A 16,549-nucleotide genomic window follows, 5' to 3' on the forward strand; every position below is an offset into this window, starting at 1 on the left:
TGAATGCTTTGCGTGTACACGATGACTCAATAAATACGCGACTGTTGACACCGCCTAATTGACGCAATAAATACGCGACACGCGTCCACTCCGGAATTCCCCTGCACCGGAGACTAAATGCTTTATCTCAGCAATAATCGTGACTAGCAGCATTTAACTAGATTGAGAGGTGGCCGTGAAGTGATAGAGTCGTCACGATGCTCCTTGTCGTCCTGTTCGGTTACCTGACTCTGGCCTCTGGTCAACAGCTGGACGAGGACTGGGTTGACCCATATGACTTGCTCAACTACGACGCTACCACTAAAACCATGAGGAAACCCGCTGAGGTAGAGATATCCACTAATATTCCTACCTGACTAAATAACCGCTATCTTTATGTCTATAAATGCAAATGAAATGTGATGGACTGCTTGCTAATGTCAATTTATTTAACCACATTCTTCGTAGAAACCAGTAAGTGATTTAAATGTCCCAATCTCAAGAAAAGGGCACGACGAATGGGGGCAAGGTGAACTGAAGGTCTGCAACCAACAATTGTCTGATTTACAAACTCAGGTGAGTGGTTGCATACTTTTATAGAAACGCTGTGTACAGAAACTGTGTTTGCATTTTGCTTCTCTTCAGGTTGAAGCCCAAATGACTCGTATGAGACTCAACCCGCAGCAGGCCACATGTAATCCTGTTTTTAAAAGATTCCTGAGCAGACTCCTTAAGGACATACAAAGAATTGAAGAGGTACGTTGTCTTTGCCTGTCGTTGGTGTAGTGTCAACGTACTTTGAAATTTTGTCAATTTAATATATTTTTTTTCCACAATTCACTACTACAGTCAGCCACGTACGTATGTTATTGTAGATCAGGCATTCTCAAAAGTCCAAGTCCAGTATGTAATACATATGTACTGATCCTACAAACTTCCCAGCGTGCTCTGAAATGCTCCTTGTAAAGTAGTTGTTGCTCTTTATATGCTTTGCTATGATTATATCTGTGGTTCTTGATGGAAAAATCTCATGAAAGGACGGAATGGACGTACAAAGTAGAATGTGTCATCCTCTATATACGAGGGTGTTACAATAACATTTAGCTGACAATATATTTGACACTGAACTGGAAGAGATAGAACGAAACCTTCTGACCCCCCTTCCTCCCCCACACACACTGTCCAGCCCCAAGACTCCGTAAACTATGATGCTACAATTCAACTATCCGGCCAAGCCATGGCCGAGATTCAGACCTTTCTTGATGGGGAAGACGGCTGCAGATCAGGCGCTCTGGACCACGCCATCAGTCAGCTACTGGTAGACCTTCGACGACACGACTACGAGGCTTGGAAGTGGCGCTTTGACGATACCTTTGGTGTCGAGCTGGACACGCTTTTGAAGGTAAGAACGGGGGAGGTCCTGAAGACGTGTGTATTTTTTGTACTCAAAATTTGAAATGATATCCAATTTTCTGTACAGGAATGCAAATCATAACTTTGTTTTTATAAGTCAGATTTTTTTGACAGACATATTTTTTCCAACCTATTGCCATTGTGTTATGACGATGCTTGTTTTCTTTCTTTCCTATGTTTTCTGCTAGTTGGCCCTATGTATTTTGGTCTTCACGGTCATCATCTGCACTCAGCTGTGGTCTTGCATCTCCTGGCTAGTGCAGTTCAAACGCCTGTTCGCCGTCTGCTTCTTTGTCAGTGTTGTCTGGAATTGGTTATATCTGTACAAGGTGAGTCGAGATACTTGAAACATAGACTTCCTTTTATAGACACTGGTTTTAAGACTTTGTTTTTATCAGATTGCTTTTGCTGAGCACCAAAGGAACATTGCGACGATGCATAGCGTCAACGACAAATGCACTGGGGTAAAGACGATTGACTGGCGCGATAGTTTGAAAGGTATGTTGAAACAACGGCACACGCCACTTACGAGAAGTCTAGATACAAATCATGTGATGATGCAGATGAAAAGAAATAACTTGCTTTGCATCCTTGCAGAGTGGTTCAGAAGCACGTTAACGCTGCAGGATGACCCTTGCAAGAGATACTATGAAGTCCTCATGGTCAATCCTGTTCTGCTAGTACCTCCCACCAAGGTACATGCCGCCAGATAACATTGAATACGGATAAAAAAAAAATGTCAGCAGCATTTGACGTCATTCTGCCTGCGGGTCAGCTGAGTCATATCTCGGACTTTGAGCAAGAGGTGGGGCAAATCCTCATTCTCAAGATACAAGTCGACAAACAGCCATTCACACTCATCAGTGATTTCGGATATTTAGTAAATCTAACATGCATTTTTTGAGGAACGATTAAAAGTTCACAACTTTAACAAGTGCTTAAAATGGGTGAAAACAGAAATGACTAAGTCGCAGTGGAGTTATGTGAACGTTTCCTTCTGTGAAGGCAATCTCGGTTACCATCACCACCTTCATCACAGAGCCACTGAAGCACGTCGGCCTGGGGATCAGCGAGTTTCTGAGAGCGCTCCTCAAAGATCTTCCGATCACCCTACAGATTCCTGTTCTCCTCACGATTGTGCTTGCCATTGTGGTAAAGTCACCTGAATTGTTCGCATGTTGAGTCGCACATTGTCCTCCAGTCGGAGAGGGTCAACAAGTCAAGAAAAATCAATGTTACTAAAAGACAAATTGTTCTTTTTAGGTATTCATGTATGGAAGTGTGCAGGCAGTTTTCCAGTACGGCATCACTGCACCTCTACGCCGTGACAGAAGGGATCCCGCCATACCGCCACCGGAGCAGCCTCGTCTCCAGGAAATCGAGGACCGTGGCCACATGGAAGCAGGGGACATGGCGCAGCCTCGTCCACGACGCGATTCAAATGAAGCGCCATTGCACAGGAATCAGCTTTGCAGGTCCCGGCCCAACAAAGCCAGAGAAGGGCCAGCTCGGGTGTTTGTGGAGACTTTGCGCACCGCCGCGTCCTCCCACGTAGATGGGGGAAGGCGTGCGAGACGCGTTGAGGCAGGGCAGGGGGACGAAGCCGATCCTCAAGCGGACTCTGACTCTGACAACTATGCAGAGGGAGAGGAGGAGCAAAGAGGCGCCGCTGGTGTTTTGCTGTCACAGGTTGACGCCAAAACTAAAGGCACAGACTCTCAGTCCGAACAGACAAAAGACCACGACATCAAAGAGAGGAAGACATCTGGACCTCCAGAGACTCTACCTAAAGATAATGTGCAGATAAAAGCTCAGGTATGTGGTAGTTCCTATTTTGGGGTTATCATTACATCACCGCTATGATGTGTCACAAATAAGCCACAGACAAAGGAAAACAGACTTCTGGGGTTAAACCTTGAGAGGTTCACTCAACCGAAGTCCCACATGACTTGCAGCTGATTTGAACAAGTTTCTTTGGATCTTTGAGAGAGATTCCTGGTTGAATTTTAAATTGTAATACGTCTGGAGTGGTCGACGTAATTATTTTTGGGCAAAACTTTAAGGACCTGGAACTGAGAGTAGGAATTGGACAACACTTCCAATGTTGCATTGCAATACCTGTCTCTGGAGGACTGAAAGGTCTCAACACTTCCAATGTTACATTGCAATACCTGTCCCTGCAGGACCCAAAGGCCTCAACTGGAAACTCGACGCCGCCTGTCTCACTGACAAATGTGGAAACGCTCGGCAGGCCTGTTCAAGAGACGGGATGAAACTACGGTTGGAGCTTGTGGCTTCACCGGTGGGTGTCACAGTGCCAAAATGATGTCATCTGTGCAGAGTTGGAGGCTGAGTAGCTCTTAGCTTTAACAGCTACTTGCTGTTGCAGTAAAGGCTCTTCGAATAGAGACGTCAATACTCTGTATGAATTGCCGACGAACACTGAAGCACTTTAAGCACGTTGAAGAGAACCTGTGGTGCTGAGAAGAAAAATTTGTATCTTTTTTTGGTTACAGTGCACTCTTTGACAAAATAGGAAGTGTCAGTTGATGTCATTTTAAAGCAAAATTTGAATCAGGAATGGTGTTCAATTTTTTTTTTATGTGAATACATTTGTTTTTGTACTTTTAGAATTGTATTTTAAGTCTTAAAGGTAGATGCTCAGGCATATTTTCTTTTCTTTTTTGTATAATTATCGGTGAGGTCGCATGAGACCCAAAATGTAACAGGGAGCTTGCATTTTTGGATTGCTGGTCAGCATAAGGGTGTGAGAATAGATTAGAATTGGAACTGGGGAAATCTACCTGTTATTTGTATGCTTGCTGTAGTGGGATGCTCATCTGTCTATAATATCTCATCAGTCCAGAACAGTGATGTGCTGTACATTTTGTACCCACACCTTCACTGGGGACTTATTCTACATAACGTTTTGCAATTTTTTTTAACCCTTTTAACATTTAATGATTTCCAGACTGATGCTTCAGTGTCCTTGTGCTTGAACTTGATGGCGGTTTTGGGCTTCAACATTCTAAATTTTAAATTCATAAGCACTAACTACACCCAAGGAGAAAATTGTTGGTACCACCTCCCCGTCAATGAAAGAAATATAAAGACAAAAATGTAATAAAATTAAAGATGTAATCCAACTTTGCACTTGTAAACCAGAAATTGCTTTTGAATTGTGGTTTAGCAGTTTTATCAAAAATGGAACAACTTTATAGAGTGCGCCAGCTGTTTCAGACATATTTCCGTGCCCTCTAAGCCCTGAGAAGCCACAAGAGGGCATTAAAGCCTAAATAATCGGAGATATTTGCCTGAGAGGAAGCAAACCCAGCACCCAACCTTTGATAAATGATAAAATATATGATGATGATAGAACTTTATTTATCCCACAGCGGGGAAATTAACTTGTCACAGCAGCGTATTCTTGCCCTCTTGTACGCTGCGATGACAAGTAAATTTCCCCGCTGTAGGGTAGATAAAGTTCTAAATCAGCATCATATATTTTTACCCCACGATCAAAAGATACCCTTTGTGGGTCGTTTCTGTGTTAGGGTAATGTCAAACGAATTTACAATGATATTTATGTGTTTGGGGTTGTGTGTTTACAATTAAACCAATTTGTATAAACAATTCTAAATGAATTTTAAAAGCTTTCAATTTTTTTTGTTATTGTTTGACTTGCATTTGGGGGGGCAAAATTGTGGCAGAATTTTTAACATATTGAACACTTTTCGAGCCATTTAATTGTCGCCCACAGATGAATATATAATTTCAAATGAAACAAAAAAAGAAACGCACTGAAACGCTAAAGGTGGGCTCATGAAACTAAAATTGATGTTTGTCGGGGCCCCCTGTGAACTCATTCCACACTCCATTCATCAGATGGGAGGGGCCGCAGATTTTGCCATGAACCCGCTGCTGGCATAACATGAGAAAATATTTAGTGTAAGTAGTAATGAGGTATTAGGAAAAGCAGTGAAGTTATCTTTGATTTTTGGCACTGGAAAGTTTACAGGTCATGGAGGAGTTTGTGACAACATTTAAGGTCAGGTTGGAATGACATTAAAACCTATTAGTGAAACCGGCCTACCACACTTGCTTGTTTATTCCTCGCAATAAATTCCTCATGTCTAATTGTAATTTGCTTTTTTAAATGATAATATTCAAAAAGATAGTCACGGGGTGAGAAAATGACATGTGAGCCACAATTATTGATGGATATGGTCAAAAAGTAAATTGAGAAATTTTAGGTGCTCAAACCACAATGTGTTTATTTTCGTGATTTCAGATTGGAGTGGTTTACAACTGAACTTCCACTTCATTAAAGGTGTGACTAATATTCTGATGCGGTACATTTCTATACTCCAAACTGCTTCTACAGTAATGATCATTTTGTTATTTTACTGTAATTTTGCTTTAAACATGACCTCAGCATTGCAATTATAATGTATAGGATCGGTGTTGTTTTCCATTGTAAATACAAATAAAATAAAAATACAAAACTGTGATGCAAAAATTTAACAAATTGTGTTAATGGTGGGGGGGAAAATCAATTCTTAACAGTTTTATAAAATCTTCACATTTAAGTTGTTTTTCTGAAAATTCTTGTTTTACTTGCAGGAGAAGTTAATAAACATAGAAAACACAAAAAATGTAAAGTGCTTGCTTCAAGCCGTCTTATTGCCACTTCTAGGTGAATATTATGTCAAACTAAAGCAAAGAATCAAAAACACAGTGATGGCAACCGGAATAAGAAAACTTCAAAAGGCAAAAGTCAGGTTGGGTTGACTTGTTTTATTTGTGACATCTATTATTTCTTGTTTACCTAACCGCTATGGCCGGGGCAAGATAACACCATTGACAGAGAGATGCCTGGTTAATCATACTTGATTTTTGGGCATGTGCACAACAGCAAAATGCCTTTATAAAGGAGCATCTGACATGGATCAGTCACATCCGTCGCTATGAGGGTGCTCGTGCTTGCCTTGGCTGTGGCCCTCGTGGGTATGTCTTCTTGCTTTTACATTGTTTTACAATTTCTGGTGGATTTGGAATGTAAAATAACTCTTTATTCTTATTTTCACGATTCATTCAGCTGCCAATCAAGTCAAAGTTGGTGAGTAAATCCTTACTAAAAATAAGAATGTTTTTTGATTCATACTCAAATTGCCTGTGTCTTGTTGCAGCTCCAGAGTTTGCTGTTGGAAAGACATATAGCTACAACTATGAAGCAATTCTTTTGGGCGGACTTCCCGAGGAGGGTTTGGCTCGTGCAGGATCCAAAATAAGGACCAAAGTTCTCATCAGTCCATTGAGCGCTAACAATTTCATATTGAAGGTAGCGATCATTCTTGTGACAGCATAAAGACATTTTCAGATGGATGTTCAAGTAATGACTTCCCATTCTCTTTCCCTCGTAGCTCCTGGATCCAGAGCTCTTTGAGTACAGCGGTATCTGGCCTAAGGATGATTTCATTCCAGCCAACAAGCTCACCTCGGCTCTGTCAGCTCAACTCATGACACCGCTCAAGTTTGAGTACGCTAATGGCGTCGTAGGAAAAATCTTTGCCCCGGCTGGCGTCTCTGCCTCTGTGCTGAACATTGTGAGGGGAATCCTCAACATGCTCCAAATGAACATCAAGAAGACGACAAACGTCTACGAGCTTCAGGAGGTACGACTAATCTCTTTCATTGTAACAAATGCAAATTTTGCTGACATGTATGTTTTGATTGTGGTGGAATAGCCCGGCGTACAAGGCGTGTGCAAGACCCATTACGTGATCACCGAGGATGCCAAGGCCGAGCGATTCTTTTTGACCAAGACCAAGGACCTGGAGCACTGCCAGGAGAGAATTATCAAGGATATCGGCACGGCTTACACTGAGAAATGTCCTGAGTGTAAAACGGTAGGCGCCGGTTGTCTCTTGTCACCCACATTGTGATGTTTGATAGCGTCTTAACATCTTTTTCTTGTTGTTTATGTAGAGAGGCAAAGCCTTGACGGGAACTGCAGCATACGACTATGTCATGAAACCATCAGAAACAGGTGCTCTGATCCTGGAGGTGTCCTCGGTTGAGCTGATTCACTTCTCTCCCATGAACTTCCTGAACGGTGCTGCCCAGATGGAGGCTAAGTATGTGCTTCATTTATTTATTTATTTATTTTTAAAAGGTGAAAGACAAAAAGAGAGGTCATCCAATAAACTGTGTCGGTCCTCAGGCAATGGTTGAAATTCGTGGAGATCCAGAAATCTCCGGTGGAGCCCATCAAAGCCGAATATCTCCAACGCGGTAGCCTGCAGTATGAGTTTGGCAGTGAGCTGCTTCAGACACCCATCCAGCTTCTGAGGATTACCAATGCTGAGGCTCAGGTACTTCAATCATTACTCCTAACCATTTTCATTTTCACCACTTCACTTTTTTGATGAACAGATTGTTGAGATTCTGAACCACCTGGTGAGCAACAATGTGGCCAAAGTCCATGAAGATGCACCTCTGAAGTTCATCGAGCTCATCCAGCTGTTGCGTTTGGCCAAGTACGAGAGTATCGAGGCCCTCTGGTCCCAGTTCAAATCGCGTACGGCTCATAGGTAATTGCAAGCTTGATTTAAAAAAAAAAAAAATCACTCTTGACTCAAATAATAACTTAGATGTTACTCCTCACTTTCAGAGAATGGATCCTGAATACTATCCCTGCCATTGGGACTCATGTTGCACTGAGGTTCATCAAGGAAAAATTCATTGCTGGTGAGATTACCTTTGCTGAAGCAACTCGGTCTTTGGTGGCAGCCGTCCACACGGTGACTGCTGACACGGAGGCCCTCAGACTCCTCCAGGCAAGTCAAATTGTCATGGCGACCAAAAAAAGAATCAAAAGTTGTGACATGTTTCTATGTATTGACTCATTTTAGGAGTTTGCTGAGCACCAAAAGGTTATGGAAAGTCCGGTTTTGAGAGAAGTTGCTGATTTGGGTTATGGCAGCCTGGTTTGGAAATACTGCGTGGAGAACCCGAATTGCCCAGTGGATTTGGTCAGGGTATGATGGCTTTGTCCTTTAGCTTTTATACAACTGAATCTGTTGTAGTAGTAAGGCGAGTTTTTATTTTCCTCCACAGCCTCTCCACGACTGGACTAACAAGGCTGTTTCCAAGGGGGATGTTAAAGAAATCATTCTCACTCTCAAAGTTCTGGGCAATGCAGGACATCCTAGCAGCCTCAAGCCAATCTTGAAGGTCTTACCGAACTTTGGGAGCGCCGCTGCTAATCTGCCACTGGAAGTTCACATCGAAGGTGTTCTGGCCCTGAGGAATATTGCAAAGAGAGAGCCAAAAATGGTGAAAATTGATACTCTGATTCCAATAACTAAAATTCTTGGAAGCAATTTTGTTACATGTTGTGATTTTCTGCTTCAGGTCCAGGATGTTGCCGTTCAGCTGTTCATGGATAGAGCTCTTAACCCAGAGCTCCGTATGGTCGCCGCCATTGTTCTGTTTGAGACCAAACTACCCATGGGTCTGGTGACTACGCTTGCCGACGCACTCTTGAAAGAAGAAAACCTCCAAGTTTCCAGCTTGGTCTACTCTTACATGAAGGCAATGACAAGATCCACCACTCCCGATTTTGCCTCTGTGTAAGTATCTTCGAAACAGTTACGGTTCATTGATGTCATCGACTTATTTATACCTTTTCTTCCATTCGCAGTGCTGCAGCCTGCAATGTTGCTGTGAGAATCCTCAGCCCCAAACTTAACAGATTGAGCTATCGCTATAGCAGAGCTCTCCTTGTTGATGGCTATTACAGTAAGACCTTGGCAAAATATCAATATAGACAGGAAGAGGTATAAGATTGGTCAGTTGATGGTTCCCACCTTGTTTCTGCAGACCCCTGGATGGTTGGTGCTGCTGCCAGTGCCTTCTATGTGAACGACGCTGCAACAGTTTTGCCAAGATCCATCCTGGCCAAAACTCGCTCCTATTTGGCAGGAGCTTATGCTGATGTCATTGAGGTATAACGACAAATGAAAGCATTTCTCATCAAGAATATTCACCTGTGCAATATTTCAGATTGGAGTGAGAACTGAGGGAATCCAGGAAGCCCTTCTGAAGGTCCAAGATCTTCCTGACGACATGGATAGGATCACCAAGATGAAAAGAGTTCTCAAGGCTGTAAGTTCATATGAGATGTTGTATTTGGTATTTCTCTTCTCTATGGCATCCATTTATGTTTACGCATCCCCAGATTTCTGAATGGAGGTCCCAGCCTTCAAAGAAGCCCCTTGTCTCGGCACATGTGAAGTTCTTCGGACAGGAGATTGCCTTTGCCAACATTGACAAACCATTCATTGATCAGATAACCGCGGTACGTGTCTTCAACTATTGCAAGATGGTTGTAACACAAAGCCTCAAGTCTTGGTCTCATATTTTGTCCACAGCTTGTCACCGGACCTGAAGTTCAGGCTTACGGAAGGAGGGCTTTGGATGAGGTGCTGGCTGGTGTGAAATTTAACTATGCTCAGCCACTGCTGGTTGCTGAGGTTCGTCGCATCCTGCCCACTACTGTCGGTCTGCCAATGGAACTCAGTTTCTATACTTCTTCTGTGATGAATGCCGCCGTTGAACGTAAGCTGGACCTCTGCTTAAATATCATTGATGTGAAAATTAATTGACATCATTTGACCCTGTCTCTTTTCCACAGTCCAAGCCACTGTGTCACCACCTATAGGTCAGGACTTCCGTCCTGCCCAACTTCTTAAATCTGACATCAGCATGAAGGCTGCATTTACTCCGAGGTGAACTGATACTTGAGTTCACCTGTTTATCAATCTACAAAAACCTAAACAACTCCATGGCTAACATAATTTTTTTTTTATATTTCTGCGGTTTGCAGTGTTTCCATGCATACTTATGCAGTCATGGGTGTGAATACGCCCATGGCCCAAGCAGTCGTGGTTTCAAGAGCCAAAGTTCACACTATTGTCCCAGCAAAAATGGAAGCAAGACTTGACATGATCAAGGGCAACTTCAAGTTGGACTTCCTTCCTGTTCCAGGAGTCAATAAGATTGCATCTGTACTGTACGTACATTTTTCTGGCATCTTCTCGTGACATTATGTTTGCAATCTTTTCATATTTTCTGCATCCCCACAGTATTGACACTTATGCCGTTGCACGAAATGTGGAAGATCTTGCCGCTGCTAAGATAACCCCAATGATTCCAGCCGACTATTCACCACAGTCCCTAAAGAGCTCATCCTGGTATCCCTGGATGGCGTCCTCCATGAATGATGGCAAGGTGAGTTTGAGTTCCAGTCGATTGCGTTGACCAACCTTTCCGGAAAGTAATATTGTTCCTTCTGTTATGCTGTTTCAGTCAGTGCCATCTGAGCTTGTCATAGACCCATCTGGCAAAACGAACAAACTCATTAAGGTCTTTGAGAAAACGCTGTGTGAAAAAATGGAAACCTTTGGAATCAAGGCATGCGTTGTGATGGAATCTCGCAGTGCGGCTTCCATCCGAGACGTTCCACTGTATTATGCCGTTGGGAAACATTCAGCTTTTGTTGAGGTTACACCAGGCAAGTGGGATGGATGAAGTCACTGGAATAAATAATGGTATAAATGGCGGTTATATAAAAAAAAATCTGTCTTTGGTTCTAGTTTCTGGACCAGAAATCGAGAAGGTTGAAATTGAGATTCAGGTTGGAGAAAAAGCAGCAGAAAAAATCATCAAAGTCATTGAAATGAGTCAAGATGACGAGACCCCTGAGGACAGGAATGTCCTGTTGAAACTGAAGAAGATCCTGTCTCCTGGTCTGAAGAACCTCACTTCCTCCAGCTCCAGCAGCTCCCGTTCTTCCAGCTCTGTCTCCAGCCGCTCAAGCTCTAGCTCATCCAAGAGCTCTTCAAGTTCCTCTCGAAGAACGAGCAAGGTGGCTGACACTCTTGACCCCAATTCCAAGACATCCAGGTTACAGAGAGCCTCTAGAAAATCCTCCAGCAGCAGCAGATCCAGCAAATCCTCCAGCAGCAGATCCAGTAGCAGCAGCAGCAGCCGTAGCAGCAGCAGCAGCAGCAGCAGGAGCAGCAGCAGCAGCAGCAGCAGCAGCTCTCGGTCCAAGTCTAAGTCAAAGGTGAGCCACAAAATACTAAAGACACCGCATCAAGTCTCGAAAAAAAATGAACTTGTATTTCACCACTTCAGCATCATCGTTACAACATGGATTTCATCAAGACCCACATCCACAACGTAATTTCTGTTGCACATAAATAAAAATACGAAGGACATTCCTTCACCTAATTAAATTTCTCTTTTTCTTGTTTGCAGCATGCACCTTCTTCAACTCGTCAGGACAGCAAGAGCAGTGCCCAGAGTTTTGAGGACATCTACAATAAGGTGAGTCACATTCCAATACTAGTCACATGCATTCATTTGGGAAAAACCTTTCTTCAAATATTTCTTTTTTTTTAGGCTAAGTACCTCTCTCGTACCGTCACCCCATCTGTGACCGTCCTCATCCGTGCCGTGAGAGCCGACCACAAGGAACAAGGATACCAGATTGCAGCTTACTTCGACAAAGCAACTTCCAGACTGCAGATCATCTTTGTCAACCTGGCTGAGAAGAACAACTGGAGAATCTGTGCTGATGGTGTGAAGCTGAGCAACCACAAGCTGATGGTAACAGTTCAACATTGTTCACAGTATTCATCCATGACTTTGATCTAGCGCTAACTGTGGCTATAACATTTTTAGGCCAAGATTGCCTGGGGTATTGAGTGCAAACAATACAAGACCGAGTTCAAGGTTGAGGCCGGCATTGTTGACCAACAGCCAGCTTTACGTATGAAGCTGACTTGGCAGAAACTTCCGAGCAGCGTGAAGTACTATGCAAAGCAGTAAGTTTGCTTACATATTTCAAACATTTTTGTTTAGCGTGGAATCACATGATTGTGTTTTGTTGTTGTTTTTAAGCCTAATGTACAGGGTGTCCGATTACGTTGCAAGATACGCTCTTCAGACTGGAATTGAACAGAATAAGGACAGGAATCCTTCAAATGAGGTTAAACTGACCGTGGCGGTTGTTTCAGAGCAAAGCCTGAACATTGTCCTCAAAACACCATCGGTAAAAAAAAAAAAAATCATGCTTTATCCTTCTCACTTCGATTGCATATCACAATATTTCTTATATTTACAGAGGACTATCTACAAAGAAGACATGCCTCTCCCTATTTCTCTGCCCATTGGAAAAACTGCATCAGAGCTGCAGCTGTACCAGGACAGCTGGGTTGACAGCATCGCGTACATGGTCAACAAGGCCAATGCAGGTAAAAATAACATTTGTAATTGAAAACAAAATTGAACTGGATGTTACTGATTAATATCAACCAATCTGCAAAGAAATAAAAAAACACACAAACATAAGATTCAGCCAAAACTGGTTATTTAACATTATTTATATATTTGTATATTATATTATATATATATTTATATATATATATTTTTTTTGTTATTTGTCCAGCTGAGTGCAAAGTCATCAAGGACACAGTGGTCACGTTCAACAACAGGAAGTTCAAGGCAGAGCTGCCTAACTCCTGCTCCCTGGTTTTGGCTCAGGATAGCACCAACGAGGCTAAATTCATTGTTCTGCTGAAGAGAGACCAAGAACATGATCAGAACATGCTCATTGTGAAGATCGCAGATATGTAAGGGAGTATTCATGGCACCAAAAAGTGACACAGAAAGCCAAAGAGTCTCATTTGTTTTTCAACAGTGATGTGGAGCTGTATCAAAAGGACCGTGTTGCCATGGTGAGGGTTAACAAAGAAGAAATCCCTGTCAGTAGACTGCCATACCATCATCCAACAGGTTTGCTTTTTTTTTCTTCTTCTTGATACCATCCTTCAGAGATTGCAAGTGAATGCTTAACGAACAATCGGTTTATTTCAGCCGACATTCAGATCAGACAGAGCGATGAGGGCATCTCTCTCAGCGCCCAAAGTCAAGGTCTTCAAGAAGTCTATTTTGACGTCAACGTCCAGAAGGTAATTGGTTCAAAGTCGAGTGTAGCGACAGAGTACAAAGAAGCTAACGCTGCTGTTCATTTGTCTAGGTTAGAGTTGTGGACTGGATGAGAGGACAGATGGCTGGAATCTGCGGAAAGGCCGATGGGGAGATCAGACAGGAGTTCCGCACACCTAATACTCGCTTGGCCAAGAACGCAGTCAGCTATGCTCATTCCTGGGTTCTGCCTTCGAAGAGCTGCCGGGACAACTCAGGTAAAGCCTATACGTCTGACTTGTCCACAATGCCCCCTGACTAACAATTGCGTGCCAACCTCTTCCAGAGTGTTACATGACGCTTGAGTCAGTGAAGCTGGAGAAGCAGATGGTCGTCCACGGCCAAGAGTCTAAGTGCTACTCTGTAGAGCCTGTGCTCCGTTGCTTGGCTGGTTGCATGCCGCTGAGAACCACCACCGTTTCCATTGGCTTCCACTGCCTGCCTGCTGGTGAGTCTACAAAATGTGCACAAGATGGTGTGCTAAAATTCCGAATCGACTGCTGACAACCTTTATTCTGTTGCAGATACCCGTATGAACCGTGCTGATGGCATTTTCTCAAAGAGCGTGGACCTGAGAGAAACAACCGAAGCCCACTTAGCCTGCCGTTGCACCCCTCAGTGTGCTTAATCAGTCCAATGTTTATTACCATCAATACCACTACTTCCAATCATAATAAAGTGTAAACTTTTAAACACGCAGACCTGTGTGATGTTGTTTTTCAACAATACAAACGTTATTCATTACCATGCAACCTTTCAGTCTCAAAAGCAGAGTATGACCCTTTAAAAAAGATCAGTTCACTTATGCAAATATTCACAATGCTACACGTGGCCCATTTTACAGAGGACAGATTACATACTAATTAATAAGATGCATCCTCTATATCACGTGTCAAACATAAGGCCCGCCAAGACAAATTGTGCATCAAATTCGTGTGTCATTACTAGAATTCCAAATTGTCTTCACTTTTAAGATCTTTTTTTATTTTTTTTATTTGACCATTTTTTACTCGTCTGATTTGAAAACGAGTTATTTGTCAGTTTGACATCAGGGGTGTCAACCTGATCTACAAGGTTAACACTTAAGCACTCCAGTCCTCGGGGGCCGCATTCCAACATGTTTTCCAAGATCCCCTCGTTAAGTGCTCCTGCGTGAAAGGTTTTTGGTCTTTTTCACGTTCCACAGGAGCTAATTTTCAAGTGTACCTAATAACAGGCCACTTTATAAGGCAGTGCTTCTCAAATAGTGGGGCGCGCCCCCCTTTTTTTTTGGCAGTACTAGAATAAAGTGTAATTGCGCGTTTACTACAGCAGGGGGCAGTGGCGCTCTCATTGTTACTTCTGTCACGTTTGCGGTGGGGAGGGGGGGCGCGAATAGTTTTCTTCTTGCTAGGGGGGGGCGTAACAGAAAATAATTGAGAAGCACTGGGTTAAATAAAGGTTAACCTAAAAAAAAAAAAAAAAAAAAAAAAAAAAGTGAACCCTGAACTTTGAACCCGCGGTGACCCGCGGTGACCCGCGGTGACCCCGTGGTGACCCCGTGGTGACCCCGTGGTGACCCCTGGGTGACCTTTGAAAACTGAACTTTCAACTCTAGTTAAAAATCGAAAATGTGCACATGACCCCGTGAACTTTGAACCGACCTTTGACCCCTGGGTGAACTTTGAACCGTAAACTTTGACCTTTGACCCCTAGCTAATTACGTTTTTTTTTTTTTTTTAAACCGGCATAGCAGAACGATCCATGGTCTTCAGATGCCGCGCTGTCGCCATCTCCTGGTCAGTTAGTGAAATGCTTTTGCTGATGTTTTTTTTTCTCTCAATTAAAACAAATCAATTAGCCAGTTGGTTTTCTTTATTTAATATCTAGCAGAAAAAACTATGAACTTTTCATTTTTGGAACAATGAACTTAGTTAATAAAATTCCATTTATGAACTACGAAATGAAAAGTTAATTTTAAAAGTTGTGAACTGAAGTGTGAAGAAGTTTGTGTAAACTTTCCCAACACTGTTTTGAAACACACCCAAGGCTTTATTCTTTCTGAAGTGATATCCTTAACATCATGTCCGAGCTCATGGCGACTGTGTTCAATTCTGAACCTCAAATTGCTATTCTTGAGGTATCTGAAGTCTTCAAGACATTGAGCAAAACACAATATTTTATCTCATACACGAGCATAAATAGTATAAACAAACCACCACTACCAACAACCAAACAGATTATTTACATTATGTAGCAAGTGTCATTAATGTGGTTTTACAATACAAATACCACACTTTATTTTAAGCGATTAATATATTGAAGTTTGAATCAAACATTATGGAAGTTGATTTGTTGGTTATTATCAATGTTATCATTGTAAGCACTGTTGTTAACGTACATGTGAATGTACAGTCTGTATTGAATGTATGTAGAGTCCGTCCATCCATCCATCCTGTCCTGACGGGGGTCACAGGGGTGCTGGAGCCTATCCCAGCCATCATCGGGCAGTAGGCTGGGGACATCCTGAACAAATTCCACACATGGAGGGCCGCAGGTGGAATCAAATCCACCACCTAAGCACTCGAAGGTGCACGTGCTAACCAGTGGAACACTGTACCACCTTTGTACAGTACACAAGAAAATGACATGCAGAAACATTACCATTGTGTACTGAATCGCAGACTGCAAATTTAATAAATCTCAAGGCAAAAAAAAAAATGAAGAAAAAATCACACAGTGAAGGACAGACATATCTTGCACCAAAAACTGAAAATAGGATCTGAAGGATCTGATTTATATTTTGCTTGTTTGCATTTATTGAAACTATTTTTAAATCTCAAGGTGAACATCTGTGTGATATTACATGCTGTTAAATATTTGTATAATTCTCATTAAAATGTTTATCTTATACTACTATGTCTGTCTACAAAGCCACATATGAAAGGTTTACAAACTAATGTATTGTATAGCAAAACACAATAACTCTAACGTGTTGGCTTATTATTTTTACCAATGCATTTGTGTTGCAATTGATATTGTGTACGATTTCATTAGGGAGTTATGCAAAGGTTGAATCAAGACAATCCGACTCCCCTTGTTGAGTTACTTTGACACAACC

General features: G+C 42.4%; 2 protein-coding genes across 2 annotated transcripts; both read left to right on the forward strand.

Moving 5' to 3' along the window:
• Positions 1-50: 50 nt before the first annotated feature.
• Positions 51-5,036, forward strand: clcc1 (chloride channel CLIC-like 1). Its single transcript, XM_061296946.1, has 10 exons — positions 51-326; positions 448-555; positions 625-735; positions 1,166-1,381; positions 1,581-1,721; positions 1,791-1,890; positions 1,990-2,087; positions 2,398-2,544; positions 2,656-3,207; positions 3,576-5,036. Exons 1-10 carry the CDS (start codon positions 198-200, stop codon positions 3,663-3,665), a joined length of 1,692 nt encoding a protein of 563 aa, XP_061152930.1. The 5' UTR covers positions 51-197; the 3' UTR covers positions 3,666-5,036.
• A 1,251-nt stretch (positions 5,037-6,287) lies between these two features.
• vtg2 (vitellogenin 2) lies at positions 6,288-14,148 on the forward strand. Its single transcript, XM_061296887.1, has 34 exons — positions 6,288-6,399; positions 6,491-6,511; positions 6,582-6,733; positions 6,816-7,067; positions 7,140-7,301; positions 7,381-7,529; positions 7,616-7,766; positions 7,828-7,985; positions 8,066-8,231; positions 8,307-8,432; positions 8,512-8,730; positions 8,809-9,026; positions 9,098-9,195; positions 9,277-9,401; positions 9,460-9,561; positions 9,635-9,754; positions 9,828-10,014; positions 10,091-10,184; positions 10,283-10,468; positions 10,542-10,686; positions 10,765-10,969; positions 11,052-11,524; positions 11,596-11,640; positions 11,719-11,787; positions 11,863-12,069; positions 12,145-12,287; positions 12,364-12,514; positions 12,587-12,716; positions 12,911-13,094; positions 13,163-13,257; positions 13,339-13,433; positions 13,502-13,667; positions 13,736-13,897; positions 13,974-14,148. Exons 1-34 carry the CDS (start codon positions 6,360-6,362, stop codon positions 14,075-14,077), a joined length of 5,100 nt encoding a protein of 1,699 aa, XP_061152871.1. The 5' UTR covers positions 6,288-6,359; the 3' UTR covers positions 14,078-14,148.
• The last annotated feature ends 2,401 nt before the right edge of the window (positions 14,149-16,549 follow it).

Source organism: Syngnathus typhle, linkage group LG14 (genome assembly GCF_033458585.1).
Source record: "Syngnathus typhle isolate RoL2023-S1 ecotype Sweden linkage group LG14, RoL_Styp_1.0, whole genome shotgun sequence".
Lineage (NCBI taxonomy): Eukaryota > Metazoa > Chordata > Actinopteri > Syngnathiformes > Syngnathidae > Syngnathus > Syngnathus typhle.

Coding starts and splice junctions, on each gene's coding strand:
- clcc1 (XM_061296946.1), top strand. CDS start 198: ATGCTCCTTGTCGTCCTGTTCGGTTACCTGACTCTGGCCTCTGGTCAA. Junction 1,382..1,580: donor AGCTGGACACGCTTTTGAAG/GTAAGAACGGGG, acceptor GTTTTCTGCTAG/TTGGCCCTATGTATTTTGGT. Junction 2,088..2,397: donor TGCTAGTACCTCCCACCAAG/GTACATGCCGCC, acceptor CCTTCTGTGAAG/GCAATCTCGGTTACCATCAC.
- vtg2 (XM_061296887.1), top strand. CDS start 6,360: ATGAGGGTGCTCGTGCTTGCCTTGGCTGTGGCCCTCGTGG. Junction 11,525..11,595: donor GGTCCAAGTCTAAGTCAAAG/GTGAGCCACAAA, acceptor TCACCACTTCAG/CATCATCGTTACAACATGGA. Junction 13,898..13,973: donor CTTCCACTGCCTGCCTGCTG/GTGAGTCTACAA, acceptor ATTCTGTTGCAG/ATACCCGTATGAACCGTGCT.